Genomic DNA, 24487 nt, shown 5'->3' on the forward strand with positions numbered 1-24487 from the left:
ATGTAAAAGTGTAATACATTTTTTTTCCTGAGCTCAGTACACTTATTTTCCGGACGAACCCTGTATGACGGCGTCAAACATTATTTTTGGGCATATTCTTAAGGATCCGCTGGGCCTCCTGCATGGGCGATTAGTACTATTTTAAAAATTGACATTCGAAATTTATTAAACAAGTAATTTTTTGGCCCGTTCAATTAACCTAAAATTAGCCCGAAAGGAGATAGTGCAAACCCAATTGAAAATTTACAAAAACAGAAGAGTACTTTGGTTCTTCCAAAATACTCCAAATTCTAAAGATATCAATAAATAACAGAAAAATTGCCAAGTGACATTCCTAAACTGAAATAAAATTTAAAATTTGAACAAAATTCATTTTTCCTCCGAAAAAGGTAATTAGCGTGGGGAACGTGGCACGTGGCACATAAGATAAGCCGGTCCTGCTAATTAAAATTCATGAAATACGATGTTATTTTTTTCTTGGGGGGTCGGGGACGATGTTAACTCGTTTATTTTCCTTACCCGATTGAAAAATGAGCACAACATGAAAGTCTCAAAGACTCTAAATTCATGAGATGGTTTTCTTTGGCGGGCGGGGAGGGGGAGGGGAGAGGAAGGCGCTGTTAACTCATTTATTTTCCCCACCCGATGGAAAAAATGAGCATGAAAAGTGTCAAATACTCTGCTTCATATTCATTAATTACCACGTCCCCTCTTTACTTTCACTGCCCCCTAGATTTTCGCTCCCCGGGCGGTCATAAGCCACGCCACTTGGAAGGTGGAATTGGGGGAGAATTTTACCCGGACGTGTTCCCCTTCTCTCCCCCTCAAGGGTTTGCGTGAGGAAGAGCAGACGGAAAGGGGGCGGGGTCGAGTCGCCCGGAAGTGGGGCACAGGCCCTCTCGCACTCAGCAACGGGGGCTGGGGGACGCGGTAAACAAATCACGGCCGGTTCGCAACTTTCGCGACTGAGCGGGTGGGATGCTGGGAGGGACTGTTGACCGAAAATCTCGAGAGTTGCGGCAACTACGAGCGCGGCGCAAGGGAGGATGGCATCCAAACAACCCAATTTGCCTCCGTCTTCCCACACGAAGCTTGGGGAGTCGACATCTTTACACGAGCACGGAAATCAGCCCCCAAAACTGTGGGACCACAAGTGTGACCCGGCTGGAACTCACAAGCGAGTTCTAAGCCTAAAATATTCAATTCCGCACTTGCTAACCGTCGGACGCTGGACTTGGGCAGTATGGCTGGGCAAATCGCCGAACCTTAATCGTTTCTGCCATATTAACAAACGAAACACGACCAATATCATACTACGAAAACAACGATAAACTTCTTTTTTAATTTTGGCAGCGGCTTTTTTTACAAGTTTTTATTCCGATTCAAATCAGAAGTTGGCCGACATTTATTAGAGGGTGGGAAAAGCGACGGTGCTATTCAGATAAGAATTGCGTTATGCTAAGGACGCTCTCACAGGCACAAAGAGGTGGGAGTCTCTTAACTTCAAAGTAACTTACGTAAAGATATAAAGAAGAGAAGGGTGAAAATTTTCATATACGAGATAGTAGTTTTGCATGGAACGGAAAGTCGGTCGTTGGGGCAAGGGCCTCACGTTGGAGACCTTAGAGATTTTGGTATGGAGAAAACAAAATGGACCGAAAGGAAAACAAACGTCGAAGTGCGAGGCACGGTGGGGGAGGAGAGGGTATTGTCGGCAGAAATTCAAAGAAGACAGGACTTTTGGAGGTCAGTGATATAGAAGGGCAATATATTACTGAAGACGTTAACGGAGGGCAGAACTCTGGGAAGACGGGATGGATTGGAGGAAAAAATACTCAATTTTGGATGGAATGCGTTACCGTAATATGTAGTGTGGGATTTAAGGATATTTTTCACTACGTTAACCAGGAATTAGAGTAGTGTATAGTGCCACGGTTTAACAAAACTACCCTAACCCGGTGGACTTCGGCTGATAACAGACTTAACACGACTGAGTGCAACACGAATTGGAGCTCCCAGTTTCAAGACTACACAGATACATGCCTCTTTACTGCTGCATACAGCCTGTATTACATCTATATCAGTGCCTCTATAAACGTTTAAGAGTACATAAAATAATAAGACATACATTTAAAAAAATACAATTATTCTTCTGTGAGCGGCTTTAACGTATCACAACCAAAGCGTCGGTCCGTTCATCAGAGGTATGTGTCACGTTACAGAGCATGGGGCACGCATTAACGAGTGCACGAGATATGTAAGTATTTTTACCCTCGTCAACCCAGTGAAAGCGATAAGATGCGAAATATGATGACCTGAAGACCGCGCTTCCAAGTAGATACCTGCCACCCGTACTGTAAAATAAACTCGTTTAGGCTTATTTCATAAATGAATATCTTTTTCTTAAAATTCGTGAAATGTCGTTCCAGTCGGACAGCTTATCTGCAGCAATTTCTTTCCTGCTTGTATGAGATTAGATCCAGCCCAAAGTAACTTCGTTCATTCATTCATTTGTATAGTTTTTACAAAAATACAAAACAAGATACACGACACGATACCCTTGGAATGAAGAAGTCACAACGAACATGAAAATTGGTAATTCAAGGCCGACAAAATAAGTTTTTCTTAATGCTTCCTCCTTTCATTCATTTTCTTAAAACGACTCTAAAAATCAGTCTGACTCTCCCATGTCAGTGACCGCTAGCTGAATTTATGACTCGAAAGGAAAGGTGTCCATCACCAAGGAGATAGATATTTCAATTAACCTACTTCAATCAGGACCGAGATTGGTATCGCGTGAAAAGACCTTTTAGCGGGTTGGACGAGATAACTCGGTCGGGTGGTCTTACCGATCGATTACCCGAGCTCGATTGATTTTTTGATTGCCGGCGAAAAAGTGAAAGTTCGTCTTCCACCACGCCTTCATGGTGATGCGGCGGATGGGATTAAAGTCGCCGCAACAAGCTAAGAGAAATAATCCTCACGATTGCTTCTCGAGTCGGCTTCTTTTGGAGGCGTTGTTTTTAGATCGTCGAAAGGTAGACCGAACCCGGGCCAGTGCCTTTGAAACAACCTCACGCATCAGCCTGTCTACCGATTCCCAAGCATGCCTTCCTCCGCGTTGTATTCTCGAGAGATCCCTGTGGATCTGAACGTTATGCTTGGATGGGACATGGATCAAAAGGCATTGTGCCCAATGAATAAAAACCCCTGAGTAACCAAAATACTCGAGTTTCATTTTCTAATCGCCTTCGGGCTTCAACTTACGAGCATGACACCAAGAAGACAATAAATAAGGGAGATATTAACGATGTTGCTCTGTTTAACGAAATTAACTCTTAGGTTCGCCATGTGACCCATACATTCTCAAATTCGGACAACTTCATCATTCGCGAACGAGGCAGTGAGAACGACGCACAGCAACTTGGAAAGGGAAACTGGCAGGAAGGGTGAACAGGAGAAAGATTCTTTATCAATGAGTTGTTCACTTAGGAACGGCCATGTATTCCCGAGTGACTACGACTATATTATATGATCACAGAACCTTTTCAAGCGAGTGGGCACGAAAAAAAAACAATGATCAGAAGACTCAAAAGAAAAACAAGGAAAGCTGGAATAAATAATTATTTTGGAAATTCTTGGAAGAGGCGTTCATACCTCAACTTTTTGATTTGCATCTTGCGAATGAAAAGGAGTCTATTGTGGTCAATTTTCGAATCTTTAACTTTAATGTGAGAACATAACTTAATGGCTCAACTTAAAAAAAGGCGAGTGGAGCACATTCATGAAACTGGGGGCGGACAAAATGCGCCCGCAGTGATACCCTAATGCAAAATCTGACTCAGTTTACACTTTTAAGCCGAGTCGAAAAGTTACAAAATTACGAGGGGAAGCATGGCTTAAAGTTACAAGCGACAGAACAATGGTGTAGCATATGGATACTCTTCATTGGCGTAAGCATGGCTTCATAATTGGTTCAGCGTATTCAAAGAACTGCGGGAGATACCACGACAGTAACAGCGGCTTCGTAGCATACGACATTGTTGTGAACAACACAGAAATGCAGACTCAACATGTATGTATAAGTTGGGTCAATTTCTTAAGTTCTCACATGAAATGTGAACCGACTTTTTTGCCGAAGGAATAGATCATTGTTTACGGCGGAAATTCTACGACAAAGGAAGTCATTTCACTTGATACCCATTGTGAGGCAAGTTCTGCAATTGATACCAAATCTTCTTCGCCACTTAAGCTATGGAGTAAATATTGTTATTTTTATTCTAATGGACCAAAACTTCACTTGGGACTTAAAATCACAAAAATAAGTAACAAGTGACCGTAGAGTTAGTTCGATAATGAGGCATCTCAATTGTCAGGATTTATCGATGAAAAATCAATACGATTTCCGAAACAATAGATCCTGCGAGACACAAATTGCACTTTTTGTTCATGATAGTTTGGGATCGGGAGAAAATAATGTTCCAGTTGACGCGGTTTTCTTAGACTTAGAAAAGGTTTCTGCAAAATATTTCACCAACTCAGATCAATATACTCACAAAGCTAGAAGCCTAAGTTTTACACGTAAATAATAATTAAAATACTGGGTTGGATGAAAGACTTTGAATGGCCGTGTACAAAGGGCAGCCATATGAGAGTCTTTATTTTAAGGCACATAGCCAACGCCCCCCCTCCTCTGTTCGAAGGGTATATATTCAACAGCTGTACATGTAACTTGCACCTGATGATGCCGCGCGTTGGTGACACGCGTTGTACCTTAGAATAAAGAGCGGGGAAAAGTAATAACTCATTTAATATGGGCACCAAACAATTCCATGAAGTGAAGCCGGAAAGTATTAAGTATATTAATTTTTGAAGTCGCATGCTTGCTGTTAATTGACCCCCTGCCAAACACTCTAATGGTGGCTTGCAGGATGCAATGTATTTACAGATTACCCATTTGATACCAACGCAACGAAAAGGTCTAATTTAGAAGAGCGAGATTAATACTGTCCAGCATTTTATTATTAACTTGTATTCCAAAATTATCCATCGTCTCGTGTTCCCCGGATTGTAAGCAACGAGGGCAATATCGGCGAGATGCCCCGAAGACAAATAACTAGAAAACTTCAAAAGAATATGTTCAACTACATAGTTAAGAATTCGTGATATTCAAATAGTCTCATTACCAGAAAGTATTATGCATTAATCTGCACGCCACCACGCATCTCTTCTTCAAGGAGAGATAATTTTGGGTAAGGAGCTTCGAAAATGCATAATGGTTAATCAGTGAAGAGATCTTTTTCGTCATATCACAGGGAAACAATTAATTGGAGATGGCACATATATTTGCTGCTGAAAATAGTCGTTAACTTTAAGATTCTTACTCACATGCCATCAAACCCATTACACTCTTGAAATACAAATTCTCATGTTGACGTCTATGAAGCGTCTCTGCCGATGAGACTTTCCATTTACGCGAGGTGACGATATACATAGATTACTCCATCAACACCAAAGCAATAACACACAGCCAAGCGCTCATTTGCCAGCTTTTTGGCCTTTTCACTCCGCAGTCTTCATTATGAAGGAATAATAGGTGGCAAAGGAAGAAAATAGTCTACTTCATTCCACATTGACATTTCAATCCACACTGAATAATGATTTTTTCGTGTTTTTTTTTCATTTAACTTCCTAGAACAAAAACGCCTCGCCACTTACGTCATCAGATTCACCACAAATTTCCAGGAACGCCATGGTATGCCCCACAGGAAGCCGAAACAGGTTCGAGCCAGCGATCGTGGCTGGCAGAGAAATTTTCAACTCCTAGTACGGAAGCAGTTTGCATTGCCTTTTCTGTAATTTTAACTCCAACAAGGGGAATAATTTTGGGCAGTGAAACTATAAACCCCTAGATTCTCTCCTACTCTCTCTTTTCACATTGAAAAAACCATTCACCAGGTTTTGAATCCGGATTCCTCGATTTCTGGCCGAGTGCTTCAGCCGTAAAAGCCTCCGTGGCCCGCTTAGCCGGCTAAACCACTCAGCCAAAAGAGAAAGGATACGGGTTCGAATCCCGATCTAGTCAAATGATTATTTTCACCGTGAAATTTCCCACGAAGTCCACGTTTTTCGTAGTCCATTAATACGTGAATACGCGCATAATCTCATCAATGTCGTTTTCCTTGCGGAAGAGACATTTCCGGATGGTGAAAAAAACTCATTTTTTTGCGCATACGTATATTATCCCTCAATTCCCGCCAGAGCAGGGATCGTTGGTGAAGGTAATCCTTAGATAGAAGCATTCAACACACATAGATATGGAAACTGCAATCGGTTGCTACGGGATATTACACCCGAGCATGCTCGACTACGCCATTGGTACAGGTATGCTAACCCCACTCAATCCATTGCATTTATTTGAAGAATTTGTAAATTGAGTTTATAAGTAGATACAGCTTGGATCTGAACTCGACTTTCGGACTGGCCGTTGATCCGTTAAACTTACGCCTACGCCAAAGAAAGGGCACAAGACGTGTTATTGAACACATCGATGAGTCAATTCCTACCCTCTTGATCACAAACTCTCTGCATCCCCATTTCGCAGAGAAAATCTCGCGTAGCCACTAAATTCATGAGTTCATCAATTAGCACTAATTTACACATCCGCTGTAGTATAATAAGTTTTCGCGACCACTTGACAGCGGGATGTGCCAATTTTGAACAATTGTCACAGTTGAGAAACCAGCGATCCGAACCTTGATGACCAAAAAAAGCATAAAACTAATTCATGCTAATTTTTAATTTGAATGAAAATTTCACAACACTGTAAGGAGATAAATTCTCAGTGTAGCCCAAGAATATTTCGATATAACCTGCGGTAGGTGAAAAGATAATACGAGAAAATAACAAGGAATTAAAACAGCAAATATGTCTGCTAATCGAATTTCTGCCGACCTTATGACTTCGTCCATTTACATGTACACAGTATCCTCCAAGGGCGTGTGGCGGGGGGTGCTAGAGAACCGGCCATATATGCAGAAATATTAGTTCATACATTCATTTGTAAATATATTTGCGAATATGCAAATACAATTGAACATATGCACATACATAATACTATTATACACCATGCAACAATTGGTATGTTTGACTAAATCATTAAATTTTGAACATTAGGTAAATAAATTGAGGAAGTAGGGTTTGATTATGTTATGACTGCGAATCGTAAGAGGGAAGAAAGAACGTGTAGTTGAATCTGTCTGACGGCACCTATCTCTTTTATTTTATCCCGGTGTTCGAATCTACCAATATAATTTGGAGCCATAATAGCTGCCTCTGATTCGCAAGAAAACCAGGTGCCCTGAACTTCTAAGGGCACATCCAATACATTTAATCTCTGCCGTTTTTTTCACATGAATGCAAAGGAAGAAAACAAGTTGATGTGATCTAGATAACATAGAAATATCGTAATTCCACGCAGAATAAAATGTATATATATATATATATATATATATATATATATATATATATATATATATATATATATATATATATATATATATATATTCCATTTCATATACATTATTATTTATTATCGGTAATCTACACGTTGAGGCAGCTTTTTGAAAGACATGCTGCGGGACACATCCTTATCTCTCTTAACATAACACAACCCGACATCCAACCTTATACCTGTAATAGGTCCCTTATTCGATTCTGCATGCTCCCTTCTTCCCTTCATTTCGTCCAACATCCCTATCCTAATCCCGTCCCTTCTCTTGCCGAACATCCTCCCCTCTATCACCGTCTATATGAATAGAAAATAAAAGTCCAAATGAGATCTAGAAAGTTGATGAACTTTAAATGGAATACTCTCCTGATGGTTTCATCTCTCTGCTTAGAAAACCATTTTCCAGAGCGAAACTTCGGCGGCATGATTTCAAGGAGACGTAATTCTACATAACTCTGAGAATAGGACGTCATCAAGTGTAACGTTTCGGCCGTTCACTTGAATGCCTACCAGGACGAAGGACCTAAGTAGTCTCTTCTCGTAATCCCTCAATATTGAATGCACGAAACGTTCGCTCTCCCACCTGATTTTCCGAAGGCTACGGGAATTTTTTTTTTAGCGCCCGAGGTTTTAAGCACTCAGCTGTTTTTATGATTAAATTGACCTAATTCTAAGGAGGATGTTGCCTCGGTAGTCGAGGCTGTAGGAATAAAGAATCTCACAGTCGGAATCGCTTCCCTTATTAAATACAACGCCAAAAGTCATGTTATTACGATGCATACATGTATGCGCAGACGAAAGCCAATAGTTTCCACTCCACGAATATTTTATCATCATTTTTTATCGCGCTAGTTTTTGTGAGATGAAAGGTTCCCAGTAGCCCATAAGCCAAATTTATAAAATAAATTAGTTATCTGAAAATACCAAGAGATAATTCCTTTTGATATACCGAAAAACTGCGAATCAGCACAAAGTCCCAACTGAAAATTCTTCTCCAGAGGGGGGAGTCAGCGTCTTATCAAGTAACTTACTTGATAGTGAACTCGTGTGCTAAGAGTGAACAAACGTCCATTGTAAAATTTCGCAACTCATGGCATTTGAATGAAGGATCATACCACTGTTTACCGAGAAACGCGAAAACATTGGACGCCAAAGTACAAGACAATTATCGGAAAACACATCACTAAGAGATTCCGTTGTCTCAGCACTTCCGTGAGCGTTTCAGTATTCACGCGAACTCACAATGATAAAAAGATTGCATCCACTTAAACGAGTACAAATGCTTTTACGTTCCTACTACGATTATGTACCTCCGATTAGAGAGAATATTAATATTAATTGAGCTAGAAAACAGACACGGAAGCCAAATTTACGCATCTGCAATGAGAGGTTTTCGCAAACAACTGCAAATCGAATTCCAATCAACACTCCCTCCTGATTACTAAAGAAGCATTCGCCCATGGACACGCAATTGTGAATCTCATAACGGACGAATCTGCCGCGAAAAGACGATAATCCCTTTACAACAAATCATGATTGTAATGATTACCACATCCAAAACGAGCGCAACGACCGAGGAGAGGGAGAGATTGACCATTTGGTGTATTTAAAAAAAAAGGTTACGAGACGCCACGGAAAGGGCGTTGCATTCCCTGTTGACCCCTGGGAAGAGACCTCTGACGACCCCCGGGGTTTTCGGGGCCGTTGCTCCGTAAGTTTTTGGCCCACCTGAGAGAATCGGGGCGGAGATCGGTCCGGGGGGGGGGAGGGCGAGGTAGGAAGGATCCACGCGCGTCTGGAAAATAAACATTTGTAAGGCGAGCTCCTCTGGTAGTCGACGGGACGAGTGGGCGGAAGAGGATAACAAAATCGTTACCCTGACGTCGGAGTTGAGTGACCCGAGTCCGCCAAGCGAACGCAGATGGTGTGGGCTCAGCGCTTTTGAGGGGAGTTGGAGAGGGAGGGAAGATTAAGTAATTGGCCTTCAATCCGATTGCGCGAGGACTGGGGGCCACTCAGGATTTTCGGACAGAGATTCCGGCTCAAAGGATTGTGGCGCACCCCGACAACTTCACCCTTCTTGGCCGCCTTAGCCATTTCCATTCGGTTCCATCAAGGATTGCTGATTAAAATCCCGTCCTCCCCGAAATTAATTTTCGTCCAGCTTGTGATTGAAACATCACACGGAGCTGATGATTCACGGATTTAGCGACAAAGATTTTATTATTTCTATCTATCGAATCAAATACCAAATCGACTCAACCTGGAAGGAGAATCATGTATACGCTCTCAAGGACACCGTCAACATATTTGCGGTGGAAGCACCAATGAAAAAAAATATACAGGTCATTGAAAATTGAGTTAATTATCACAAAATTGCACGAATTGAGAATTTACGCGAAGCTAAAAAATAAGAGAACGTCTCCTCATAGTTTTCTCGTCAGATCCGAAATATCTGGAGGAAATAATCGAATCCACGCGGGTGACTCCATCCAAATATCCCTGGTTCTCTCCTGAAAGTTGGCATCCAAGTCCCATTTGTTCGCCCAGGATATAGCCGGCCGGCAATCCCAGGGACGCGGCCCTGAGTTCGGATTCTGTTTCTTGGTAGAAAGTAGAAAATTAGAATGGGATAACATAACTCTCGCACTAACATATTTAAATATTCCTTCTCCTCATCACACAATAATACACGATCTCAACAGAAACAGGTCAAAACAACCCAATTTGTTAAAGGAAGGTGTCATGCCCTCCTTTCTTTTCGCAACACACCGTGAACAAATTCGCACCGCCCCTCAATTATTATTACATAAAGGTGGTGTCCTGACACCCTCGTCACTCGCAACACGACTGTCAGAATTTAATGAGGATACAGCACGATGTAAGGTTCCCAAAGCGGCTGTAAATCGATATCCATCGCAGTCAACAAAAGACAACTTTTTCATTTTGGCTCTCTAGACGTAGATCTCAGAGGCTTCGTGTATTTAATTGGCGGCACCAATACGTCGATGATTGTTTTCACAGAGAGAATTGTTGGCGTGATATGCTTAGATGAGCGCGCGTCTCCAGAGTAGTTCTTAATTGCCTTTAATTTGGGTTAATTGCCTTTGTTAGCGAAACACCTTCTTGTACTATAAAATCAGTTCCATTAAAGCCCTTGACATCCACACTGGAAGAGGACGCTACGGTAGCTTACCTTGCTACAGTACTCGGCTGGAAATAAAGAGGAATCTGGATTCAAATAACTGTCTAAGAGAATGATATTCCACTGTCCAATTTCTCGTTATAAGGATAATTGATTCGTATCACTTCATCGCCTGCCAGATTTTTTCTTTCTTCTCGGGCCACTTAGGAACACGCAACGCTTTGCTTTTCTGTCAGCCCAGTGCTCTTCCTTGCGTAACGAGTGGGTACGTACCAGTTGCATCGGCCTCATATGTTCTTCGGTCTTTCGTATTCCTGAGAAACGAATGTTTTTTTCATTTTTCTGATTACATCTCGGCCCCGTAGATTCGGTGATGCTGATTTTTCGAGGCCTCGTTCCATCTGCTTGTGCCAACTCGGTCCAGCGATGTTGTTTTTCGGACAGGTGGGAATTTTGAGCGTTTATCTGTTTGGGATAATTCTTTTTGTCCTACGAATTGAATTCTTTGCGACGACGCATTTATTTACGAAATATTCAACAACGGCCAAAACAGCCATCACAGTGAATACACAACAAATAAATAATTTATTTTAAGTAGAAATATACCGTCTTATGATATACTTTCAATTGGAATCTGGGACCACACCCTACTGTACTCCTAAATCCCAACTAGCACCACACAAAATATCCTTACAACACATAATACAAAAAAACAATAACTCATTCTTTAGCTCTGCATACTTTATTAATACTTTAGCAAAGATAAAATAGGTTAAGAATAAAACATTTTTACCAGATAACTACTTAAGTCAACAAATTCCGACATAAAGTTTTTGTAACAAAAATAATAATCACTGAGAAGGACAAATATGCCACTCAAATCTTAAATTACAACAACCCTTGGAATGATTATGGCGTCGCGCGCATCGTTGACCGCAATTGGTGACCTGCAGTCTTCCTAAGCACGGAATCACCTACGCATGAGAAAGATGATTCCCCAGTTGCGGGTCCAGGGGCAGTGAGATGGAACGTCCCTCGCGGGCCGAAATGCGTACGTACTGCCCACACAGCCGCGTCGTTCGGACGCTCATGGAGGCGAGGATAAAAGAGTGAAAAGTTTCACGACGGGAACCCGAGGGCGGAAAAAAGACTGAATTAAGAGGGGGCGGGGGATGCGACCGGTGAGATTGGCATATGGCATGCCAATATCCCTGCGGACCCAATATTGAAAATCGCCCAAGATGTAAACGGGAAAAATATATTCCGGTCTCGATTTACACTGCTTAGAGATTGGCATCACGTCGCCGCCATGTTTTACCCAGAACAGAATATGAGACTTTCATATCGATGTGAGGGAGGATTGAGTTGGGTGGGGGGGGACGGTCGAGAGGATGAGGGGAGAGGAAGGTCGTTATCGAAGGAAAACCAAAAGTTCAAATGGAAACCAGGGATGCTTTATTTCCAGTCGTGCGACTCGTTAATCCTCCGCCCGGACGTAATGGGAACGTTCGAAAATTATGGTAAGAGTTCGCTGAGGGAACTAATTCTATCCATACAACGGAAGGTGCAATAAGTGAATACGAGACGGGAAACTTGATTAGCTTCGAGGGCAAAATTTATAAAGTAAACGTTTCTCCGACGCAAATTTCGCGGTACGAATATCCCGAATCCAAATCCTACCGCAATTCCAACTCCTGATAAACCTTTTTTCCTGGGACAGGACCAAGAATTTGGAGTATCTGTCCACGTTGATCTACATGAGGAAAAAAATAAGCTCGCTCTATTGGCCCATTACAGTGGGATGTGCATGAAAAATGCCTCTATATTAACTCGGGCAGGTCCGGTAAAAGCCAAGTACAATTAATGAATTTGAATATTTTAAGTACGCGTATTTCAGTGATACGGGTCGGTCGAAATACACACCTCGATTTCTACGATTACACTTTCTACGCACATTTCCAACTTATGACATCGCGATTTAACGAGATTTCAAACCGAAGTGTACGGGTCGGCCCGACTTTCACCGACGCCTATACTAATTCATATCCCCTAACTATTAATTAGAAAGAAAAGCATGAATAAATTGGAGGAGTTTTCATGCATCATTCAAGCAAAAAGGTCAAAGCCGGCAAGAGATTCCGTTTTCGATGAAAAGGGCGAAACAGCACCCGGTTCCCTTACGAGGGCTTGGTTGGTTGCTTTTCGAGGATTTTCGGCGCGGAGGTGAACGCTCTGTGATCCACGGTCTCACCGTCACTGCGATGCAAAGTAGCTCGTGCTACACGGACGCAATATCTCCAAACCCCTACGTCGCTCCATATGCCATTGTCTTACGTCCGCTAAATTTGCAAGTACTCGCACTTTGACATGAGTATATTGGCTCGCACTTCCGCAATGACAAAATTTTACTCAACTGCCAAGCGATTAGGGTACTGTCTAGGAATCTTGGGGCGGGGAGGATTCGGGACGATTGAAGGGCGCGAACTAGCGTGCTTGCAACCCATTTGGTCCACGGGACGCCTAACCCCCGGAGTGGTATTTCTCCTTCAGTATGGGAACCACCAATGCAGCATTTCTCCAGAAATTTCTCAAGCATTTCCCAACAAGATTTGAACCTCAGAAGGATGATTATCACAACTTAAGAGATAATTCCAATCCAAAGCGTTTTTAAACGACAGAATTTTTTCCCGGAACGTTACAACCGTGGAGGATCCTTCGGCGTGAGTTCAAAAACCGTCCCCGGTGGCCGCGCAAGCTTCGCGGATGCTCCTCAAAGGAGATCGCGGTGGTATTTTTCGTGTTCCCCGAAAAAGGAAGCGTGCTTGAGAATATCAAAGGCCTTTTGTTGAGATCGGAACCCTTCACCGCGGCGGCGACGGCGGCTAGAAGAAATTCTCCCGCCCCTCAAGTATTCCCTCCAACAGCCCGCTTCTCAACGCCCACCCAAGCCAGAATTCCTCCGTATCCTAAATTTGTTTTTGGCAGGGTTTGTGTAAACTCTTGCCCGCGAGCCAAGACCGCCGATACTTAAAAATATAATGCTTTTGAACAACGCCCACGAAAATGCTTCGGGCTTCATATTGAGGAGGAGGGGAGGGAGAGGGGGAAGCGGAGGAGGGGGGCGAGACTCGACCGATCCTTATCGCAAGGCCCGACGTCACCTTCTCAAGGATTCATTTTTTCCCCCTTCCCACTCCCGATTCAGACACCCGAGAGGGAGAGGAGACGGCGTCACTTGATCGGTCCCCCCACCCCGTCTAACCCTCAGAGACCAGAGCAGACAAGACGCGAGAGCGGCGGTTTTCGAGTCATGCTCTGCAGCGAACGCACAAAAGACGGCATCAATTATTAAGGCCCTTAAAATCCGCAGGTCGTGCGCTTCAAATATTCAAGGGGAGAATTCCGAAAGAAAATCCACTCCCTCGATATCCTCTCTCCCTCCCCACCACCTGCTCCCCCCGAGGGGAGGATGGGATGGAATAGGAGGACGGATTGGATTTCGTAGAGAACCTACGCTGTATGGTCGGGTTAAATCGATCGAAGATGAGTCGGAAAAAAAACCGGGGGATCTTTCCCGACTCCTTGCACAAACATTGACGAGGGGTGAGGCGTAACGTGATCGCTGCTGCTGCTGCCGCCGCCGGGGGGGGGGGTGGTAAGGTGGTGAGAGAGCGGAATGGGATGGGGGGGGAGGAGAGCATTAAGACATGCACATTTGCGAATCATGATCAATCAAAAATTAATTCGGTTCAAAAAGGCTTCGAGTCTTTGGGCTTCGCGGCGATTGGATCGTGCCGAGCTGGCTTTCGGGAGTGAAGCCGCTCGTAGGGCATTGAGGGGGGCTCAACGTTTCCATCGTGCGGCAGCGAGCGTCTTCGGGAGATGATTAAATTTTTGCCACCCTTTATGCCGCGCAAGAGACGGTGCAAAAAGAGGGAAAAAATCAGTTCCCTCCGGAAGACGTGCGCTGCGACGCAGGCGAAACGAGCCACATAATGCTCCACGTATTGCTAAATGTATTCAAACTATCAATTGGGCTTAATGTTCCAAACCGGCAACACCAGACAGCCACTTTGGCTGGAATTTTTTCCAGCTTTGTCAATTCACAATGCACACACGTTGAAAATAAGCCCAATGAGCATAAAAATTTTATCGCGAATCGAGAGAGTCGACTCATTAAAGGAGAGCCATAAAACTGACGATAATGTAATCGGAGTTTTCCGAAGCACAGACGTATCAGTGGACAGACGTGATCACTTGACACAAATATCGCTAACAATTATTCTGATTTATGAAAGCAATTTGATTACCAGTTTTGTAATTTCATATCGAGAAGATTATTATACCAAAATCTACCAACTGCTGTCAATAGCAACAGGAAGCACAGTCCACCATGCAAGTTTGCAGATCAGCATAACCTTTACAGCCAAACCCACTTGGAGCTGGGTTGGAAACGGCTATCCAGCCACGCACGGAGTCGTGGTTAATTAAGATGAAAGCAATTACAAATAATTAATCCATTAATAAATCAAATAATTCAACCAAAATTTTCAAATAAATCGTTTCACTGATGGTATAGTTTGGACGGGGGCGTATAAAGTTAGGGGGCGATGTTTGCTTTATGTTTCAGAGTCGGAGAAAGTAAAAATCCGATAAATTCTAGGGAATACGAGAATAAATATTTCAAACCAAATTTCCAATATATTCAGAGTAAACTTCGTAGTTTCAAGCTTGACTTTGTGGAACTTATAATTACCGAAAGAAAAATACAGCGATGTTAATTCCAATTAATGTTAAGGGGAATTGACATAGCTATATTTCTGTTTCCGTTCCGATATTTCATTGAATGAAACTACAGAATTTAGAACATAGCCTGAGGGGCCACGGACTCCTCACCCCATTGAAGTTGGGCACACAGCCAATGCCCTGCCCCTCCCCCTAATACCTGGCGATGCCCCTATTAGGTTGCAGAGAATCACCCGAAAAAAAATGTTAACTTCGAAAACCATGCGAAATACGAGCCACCAAAAGAAATCCCGGGAACAAGCCTGCATCGCCATACGGCGCAGGACGCGCGGGGGACTGCCGAGACAATTTCGTCAGAAACATTCCTTTTTTTCTCAGTGAGACGCGATGAGAGCTACTGAAGAAAGAACTTTCACGTTCCGCCCATCAACTTTTGCAAGAGGCGAAGTGTTAATAATTTAAATTCCAAGGAAATCGCGATCCATGTGCGCCCCGGAGACGGCTGCGCGTAGAGAGATAGCCGGATTGCAACGGCGGCGCACTCCTCAAAATGCCAATTCAATGCTAATGCGACGAGCGGCCCGATTACTCTCATTCCACGCCGCCCCCCCCCACTCCCCCGCCCACCCATTTCCCATCAGGCTTTGCAGCGCGAGGGTGCGGCGGTTCCCACGTCGCAAAGGAAAATTTAATCAGCCCGTTCGAAAGCGGGATGCAAAGCTGCAGCCGAGGAAAACGTTCCCCACGATCCTCACTGTACCTAAACGCTCTTAAGGCCAAGGAAGAAGAGAGAAAAAAAAGAGAAGAAAGATGCTCCGCCGAAAATCATTACGCCGCCTATTCTCGTTCCAAAGAATCGTCTATGAGTGAGAAAGAGACGAACGCACTTAAGACCCGGAGAGGCTCCGTGCTGGTAATTATTTATCTCGTTCGTGACGTATACCGAATCAATATGCATGGTAAGAGAGGGGGAAATGGGCAAATGAAATTCTACGGGGCAAGGAAATATCCGATCTTTATACCAGTGGACGGGAACATTTCGAACGCAAATTGAAAATTTTACTTTGTACAGTTCATATTGTAGTTTGGAAACAGATATTAATGAATCACAAACACATTATTTTAGTTGGAAACAAGCATAGATTAAAAACTAAAAAAATAAAAATTCTTTTAATTAAGAGGCCGCGTGGTAGCCTATCAACGGCAGCATCTCCTAGTTTTGAGTGTTTTATTCCACGAAGACTCTTGCTTTTTCATATTCGTGAGTACGTAATTTTACATGTCAATGTATGCATACATCATATATACTCGTGCTTTGCAATTCATGTAGTAAGGCGCAATATCGACGGTAATTTAATTTCATTAACACGATCACTGTTCAAAAGCTCCCGTGAAGACAGATCTACTCGCATGACCTATCTTTCTTCTTCTCGAGAATTTATCTCCGCGACTGACATGAGGGTTTTAAAACATGGAAAAAGAAGAAAACATAAAAGACAAACCAATTGCTATCCAAAACCAACCAAAGGAAGTTAAATTGACAGAATAGCAAATTTGCATCGCTAAAAACATGAAACTTTTTTCTTTGCTTTGGACCGTGTACTTAACTAAGCAGATCTCTTGTGGATGTCCAAACATAAAATTAAACTTTATTGGCCTGCTCCATCTCCCTTTACCAACACCTTAATCCCCATTCTGAACTTCGTCACGAAGCTTAAACGTAATGCATCTTAAATCCCTATCGAGAAGTTGACGGGCCAGTGTGACCACTCACGACAAGCGGTCGTAAGACTCAAACGCCACCGGATGATGTGGCCCAGACGCCACGGGAGATACCGCGGCCAATCTTGGCGGGAGTTCGCGGTGAAGGACGTGAAGCGCTCCCGACTGACCGACGCATTTATTCTCGGGGCGATTTTCGCTGCTTCTCCTCGATTTTGCGGGGAGGCCGGAAATTGCAGTGGCCTGAGGGCTTACGGATACCTCCTCTCCCAATCCTCAGGACCGAGACGGTTCCAATTTACTACGAGACCGGCAGCATTGGGCATTGACCCAGAGGAATCTTGAGGAAACTCAGAAGACGTACTCAAGCAGCATGCAACTCGATTATGTTGCGAATGCATTCGGATTCGCAACGGGGAATCGCCGAGGCGAGTAGGTACCTGAAATAGCCTCCGTCACAGACGCTGCTCTCGGTTTTTTCAAATACGTGTGCGTGCGTGTGCGTGTGTGTATATATAGTATATATATATATATATATATATATATATATATATATATATATATATATATATATATATATTATTTATTTATATATTTATACGGTCGGGCCACCGAAATATTCCAAAAATAAACTGTGAGAGTCTCTTTATTTTGCGTTTTTAAGTTGTATATATAGTATACCATGTCGTACACATAAACGCACAGATATAAGGAAATGGATAGGAACACACATAAAAGACAAATAAAATTGGTGGGGAAGGTGGAAGGAATAATCTTGTGTTCGTCTTTTATGCGTATTTCAGAATAATCGAAGGGTATGTATATACTTTCTTTATTATTCAACATTTTATTTGAGTGGGGTAAGATCTCAAAGAATAAACTCTGAATTTGGGTGTAAGGAATGTACAGCAAAGTAAAATTTGCTACATTTGCATACATTTTATCTAAGCTACAATTTTAAACAGAGCAAAATGGCTGCGAGAAGAGTACCCCCGAGGTCAGTCTAATCACAGCTCTTGACTCCAAATGAAGATCGATAAGTGAACTAATGGTTCGAAATTTTCCACGAATTTTTCTTCGACGCATGACCATTCTATTCTGATCGAAATATGGCCTGAACGGACACGTCAAGAATTTTTGATAAACAGTGGGATATATACACGTATACAGCGAGAGGTGTATGTGAAACAATGAGGGGAGTGAGGGAGAAATCTAAGAGGAGAGAAAAAAATGAGGAATGGCACTTCATTCCAAGGCTTTCCCAATGTTGCCTATGGATCTGATTATTTCATATCACGGTTAAACTTGGGTTAGACGATAACGCTATGTATCTAATGCAATAGTCTTTTTTAAAGGTCAAATCTTGATATAAAATACATATTGAGGGCTTCTAGAATGTTTAAGTGAAGTGCATCGACTATGTGACCGCGAGGGAAACGAGAAAGATGCATGAAAAGATGGGATGTTGGAGGGAATGAAAGGAGAAAGGAAGTATGTGAAATTGAAGAGGGGCTGAGTGTAGTGTTCAATGCCATATTGTGTTCTGTTAAGAGAGGCAAAGAAATTATCCTTATGTAGTATGTATCCATCCAAACAATACCTTAAACAGTAGAACAATAAAAATAAATCGCTGTAATCCACATGGAGTCGAGGGCAGTGAAAATCGAACTCCCTAATTCCATAAAATCGCACAGCTTATAAAAATAAATGGGATTTACCCATCGTAATGCTGTGTTCCGAACTGATGATTATCTATTTCTCAAACATTAAAAATTAAAGCTCATTTTACCCGATTGGTCGGTTGGCGTTCACCCCTCAACACTTTTATGCCACTCATTCTTAGGTGGAACCGTTCATAACAGTATAGTCTATAAAATGTGCCAAAATGTACTATGCACGTTATCATCCATTGATCTCACCATAAGTTATAGGAGGATTTTTGTGTAGGAACAAAATCTGTCTGTCGCGAATAAATTTGAAACAAAATGAAATACTAATTTACAAAACATCCGCAGTGGGGTGGGAAGAAAAATTTCACTCGCTCCTCTAAATTTAATAAGGGTGACTATCATTGGCATTTTGACTTCGGTCAAAGGTACTGCGTCCTCGTAGATTCGGAGGAAACGGATGAAACAATTTATTTTCTCCTTTTAACACCAAATGCATGCCACATGTAACAGCTGAACCGAACGTTGCAGCTGATCAAGACTTCGTGCAAAGAAATAGTTGGAGCTACCCCGTTCAAAAGCGGGGGATTTCAAACGAGGACAGCAAGATTCCTTATCCACTTGCTTCGGGACGTAAATAGATGACCGCGAGTATGGGTCACCTCCGCTCCAGAATTTCCGGTCCCCTTTTTTACTCTGGCCTTGTACACTACATCTATCGCAAATATCAGAGTGATTTCAACAACGGAAATAAAACTGTAAAATAAAACTGGTTTCACGGCTCTTGAAACGATAGCCGTCGCCGCTGATAAGGAAAAACCGGAGTCGACGCGTTCACGTCGCATGATTTCGTCTACTTCGGCGATGGGGCGAGGAATGAGCGACATATACAAATGAGGGCCTCATGGGGAGGGGGGGGCAAGAAAAGAAGGCGATTTCAATGAAACTTGCTGTGATCGACGAAAAATGGATGATATTACTTAAACTTTTTATTACATAGACGCTGGAAAGAACACCAACATTTCCTCACTGATATTTCAAATGAAAAAGCTCGCAAAGTAACTCACTTTTAGATGGATAAAATATGAGTGAATCATTCCAGGTTAGATATGTTACTTAATGTCTCTCATCCCATGCAAGACCGATGGAGTAATCAACATCGAAGGTTGTTTTGATAGACGAAAGTAGATCTCAGATCACCTCGTGTTTAGCCCGACGGCGTGCGAAATTCTCGCAACAGTGTGGAGGTGGGGAAAATTTCCTAGCCGTGTAACGATTGCGGTTCCTAGAGATAATGAACGAGGCCTGGAACCTACATGAAAAATCACGACGCCTCGTTCAAAAAAATGGGAGTGTTCCCAAGGGCATCACCGAATTTGAACCCGGGCTGCTCGGTCAGTAGCTCTAGCCACAAAGCTATAACTACCACGCTTTACCAGCACACCCCATCACATTTCATGTTTTGCTACGAAATCCCGATGGAACACCCGATTTATCCCCACATATTATAAGCCCGCCAATGGGCTCAAATTCCGACGGAATTACGAACTTTCGAAAAAGCGTCCATATTTGGAAATCCTGCAGAGTACCTGGGATTGTGTTAACAAAATTAATCGTCTCAATAAGCGATTCAATGGAATATTATGCTCGAGCAAAAAACGTGCGATGCCAAAAAAAATCTCGGGTTAGCGCTGCCCACCGACAGCATTCATTGCCCGTTGAAATACGGACGAGAGTCACGTTGCCTCCTTTCATTCGATTATCAGATACATTCGTGAAAAGCGCAATCCCAAATTTCATGGCTGAGCTCAACTATTTTCCCAAATAAGTCCATAAATATTTTCAACGAGGATGAATCAAAACATATTTTATCGTTCCGTTTATCAAATGAGTCCACGAATTCCGTTGCACAACCAGAGCAATTATATTGGTCGGAATAAATTTGATCGCCTCAGAAAAATTAACAAACTCGCCGACTAAATGGGATGCGACGGGCATAATTGACGCCAACATTTCACCGTGAACATTTTAACCCCGGGGGATTATTGTTTCTCGCCGAGGACGAAATGACTTCCCAACTCGTCAAATAAACTGACTGCGACTGTTTCTAATCCACTTCCCGAGGTATAGGGACGACCGAACCCTCCTTCAGCTCACGTGGGAGCTGTGACTCGTCTTTTCTCTAACCTGACCTGTCTAACGGAAGGGATTTCCTTTCGAGGAGGGCGGGGCTGGGGAGGTTAGGAAGCGTGGGAGGGATTGGGAGGGTTAGTGGAGAGGGAGAGGAGAGATATTCCCCCATTTCCCGAGCTTGGGCACTCACCTCTTCCCCAGCCCTGGCCGACCCAAAGATTGACCTCTTCTCCCGACCGTGGGCGAAGCGGGGCCTGAAGGTGGCGTGGCGGGAGAAGTCCGGGGAAGGAGGAACTCCGAGATATTTTGCATCCACCTCTGGTGCTGCGAAGAGAAAGGGAAAAGTTAGCATGCAATTACCAAAACATACAACTCGAATTCCACCTTGGTTACCAATCAAATATTTCCATCAAATCATTTCCAATGAACGCTTTAATAATGTACACATTCAATGAAAGGGTGAACCGATGAGGGAGGGCTTCGTGCCCATTCTTTGGGCCCGCGGCTCTTTTCGCCAAACCCAGGAAAAGGCCCAAGTATACGAGGCCTAATAAAATGTCCAAAATAATAATTCCTAAAACAAACAATTTTGTTAAAATCAGAGATCTACATTTACAAGGATGTGAATTGAAAGAATTTATAACAAATATACATAGAACAAACGAAGGAGCGAGATGGCGTTGGCTAGCCACCTGGTCTTGCCACCGAAGATTTCGGAATACGTGTGAGTGTCCTTTTGATTTTTTCCTATATACTTTTTAGCCAACACCACCTCGCTCCATCGTTTGTATTATTATTCACATCCGTAAGACTTCCGTTCAATATACACACAAAACACACACGCATATATGCATAGATACAACCTTGTACTTTTTTTCCAGGAAATGAAGTGCCCCCTCTACCATGATGTGTGAAGTTTACAAGCCGTTGGGCTTAGCAATAGGTGAGCTCTATCCTCACCTATCAAACTGAACTCCGGGTTGCTTACTGTGTGTACACACACACAAATATATGCGTGTATACTATATAAGATAGATTACTATATCAGTATTTTGTTAATAATTATAATTTAAAGTAATGAAATAAGGACAATTTGCACTTTTCCACAGTTTATACATAAACTGTGGAAAAGTGCAAATTGTCCTTATTTCATTATGATGAACTTCCACGACCTCAAGCCTGAATCTGTTGAACTTATAATTTAAAGATCATCAAATAGATATTTATCTTCACGATAAATCTAACATAGCGGTATCATATTCTATTATTATCGAAACTGTTTAAATGTAATGAATCAATATGACAGTACTAATGTTCCACTAATAATAAACAAATGACGATAATTTGCGGAGAAAAACAAACTCTTTTTTTCATTAGCTAGGAGGCTATCTGAGATTTTATAAAATATGGAATTGGTCCCTAGTGACGGGATTAATGGTAAAAGGATTTGCGAACAGCTGAATTTATTCGATGTATAAAGCTATTTGGCTGTTCGGAGAAATTGCGTAATTAGTCGCAGAAATCATGGATTTATTTTAAAAAGGGAGTCCTCAAGAAATTGAAAGTTAATTCACATATATAATTTATTTTGCAAATCAAGTTATAAAAAATGATCAGATTCCAAGTTTCGTCTTTCGCGAAGTAATTAATAATAGTTAATCGAATAATAACTTCAGGATTCATCGGATTGACGCAGAAGTTCTACGAAGAGTATGAGAAGAAATAAGCTTATGGTGAACCGTGAATCGGAAGTAGTACAGACACGAAGAGAATTGCCAAAAGAAGAAATTCATGATTACCATTTTCCTCCCATAATATACAAAAATAAACTACATAATGTACAAAAAAATCACGCACGGGAAAAGTTATTCCGTGGTCTCATAAGTTATTGGAGATGCATCTTCGTCTTTTCTGATACCTAACATTTATCGCAATTAATCATATGTATTAATATGGTTGCCGGCCCGGGTGGTGGCGGGATAACGCCCTCGCCAGCCAAACAGGGTTCGATTCCCGACTAGGTGGGTTTTCCTTCACCTAGCACTCGGGTGTTTGAGACTGTGTCTACTTTTATATATATATCACTCTAAAACATGCGAGGTCGATGTAAAGTTCTCTTTCCGTATGAATCCGAAATAAAAAAATATATAAGTACAAATTTTTTGGGGTGAATAAAATCCACTAAAACCGATATTCAATATCGTGAAAACCACTGCTTTTATCGCAAGTAAAGGAAGGACCCAGCGGTTCAAGTGAACTATATGCGAAAGAAGTTTCAAATCGAAGATTGCGGCTCTCTGCTACTAGCCTGCAAACCTTTTACGTCCCTCACGACGCTCCTTTTCCCTTTCCGCGGCCCTGCACAATTCATGAGTTTGGCACACACGGACTTCGGTCATGCATCAACTACCCCCACTGAGGTGCAAGGAAGACCGAAGATAGAAGGCCACATTCATCATGTATTTTGGACGCGAGACAGCTAAGTGACAGCACGTATCGTTCAGAGGCATGATGCCATGCAAACATTCCATCATAATGCCACGATATTCCACTTCGTAGTAAACTCTATACTTCCTAATATTTGATGGTTTGATAACTACAATAGTTACTACCATGATATCTATATAAAATGAACAATCACGGAAATGTTTCCTCCGCACCACACATTATAAAAAAGGAGTGATCGAGGAAGCAACAACGGTAGGGATAAATGAAAATGCGATAAATGTAACTGCGAGTTTGCTTGACATTTAAAGCAAACCCTCCGCATCCATAATCAATTTAATAGATACCCAGACACGCTTCATGCACACTGTGACAACTCCCAAGATACTTTCAGGGCCAACATATTCCACGACAGTGCTCTGAGTGTCAACTTCTGTAGGCGCCATGATCCTTTGAGATAAGAGGGAGCACATGAAACTGGCCGTAGCCCAGGGTACACCAAGGGAGAGAGGATTTAACGCGCGTGAATTTAACATCGCGAGTGTGGTTGGCAAGCACGGCGGAGTCCATCCAATCGGACTCGGAAAATACGCGTCAAGGGTGCCTTCTCTCCTTTCACCGCTTTCAAACAAACCTGCTCGAGTATTCGAGGCACTGGCAGCCGCTTCCACTTTGATTCAAATTCCCTCGGTCCACGGACGACGGCGTTACCAGCCGCTGCAACGCTGCATGCGTAATGCCAAATGTCCCCGCAACACGCGTGACTTGTATCAGCGACTGTCTTTTTCTTTTCATGCAGCCACTTATTTACTTTTTTCTTTTTTTTTGGCCGCTTTCTGCCGAGCTCGACCCCTCGACGACTAGGGGTCGTTTTAATTATTGCCGCAAAGGCAGCCCATCGCGCAGAAATAGGTTTTCCAAAGGTTCCTGGAAACTAGTGCGCATCCTTGCGCGCTCATGTAAAACCCTGAACAGTTTCTTACAATTCCTATCCCCTTCACGACGTCCATGAATCTTCATTATATTTCTCTTCCCCGTGTGACTAGCATTCTCTTTTTCTATAGCACTATTAAACATCTCGCCTTACCATCAATAATTCCTTCTCTCACAAATTTTTCT

General features: G+C 42.6%; 1 protein-coding gene across 1 annotated transcript in view; it reads right to left on the reverse strand.

Moving 5' to 3' along the window:
• Nucleotides 1-24487, reverse strand: part of Meltrin (disintegrin and metalloproteinase domain-containing protein meltrin) — a 502101-nt gene that overhangs the window by 36010 nt on the left and 441604 nt on the right. Inside the window, exon 2 of the mRNA XM_071589068.1 lies at nt 21114-21247. Coding sequence (XP_071445169.1) covers nt 21114-21247 — 134 coding nt within the window. The remainder of the gene's footprint in view (nt 1-21113; nt 21248-24487) is intronic.

This window comes from Hetaerina americana, unplaced genomic scaffold (genome assembly GCF_022747635.1).
Source record: "Hetaerina americana unplaced genomic scaffold, ioHetAmer1.1.p SCAF_32, whole genome shotgun sequence".
Taxonomy (NCBI): Eukaryota; Metazoa; Arthropoda; class Insecta; order Odonata; family Calopterygidae; genus Hetaerina; species Hetaerina americana.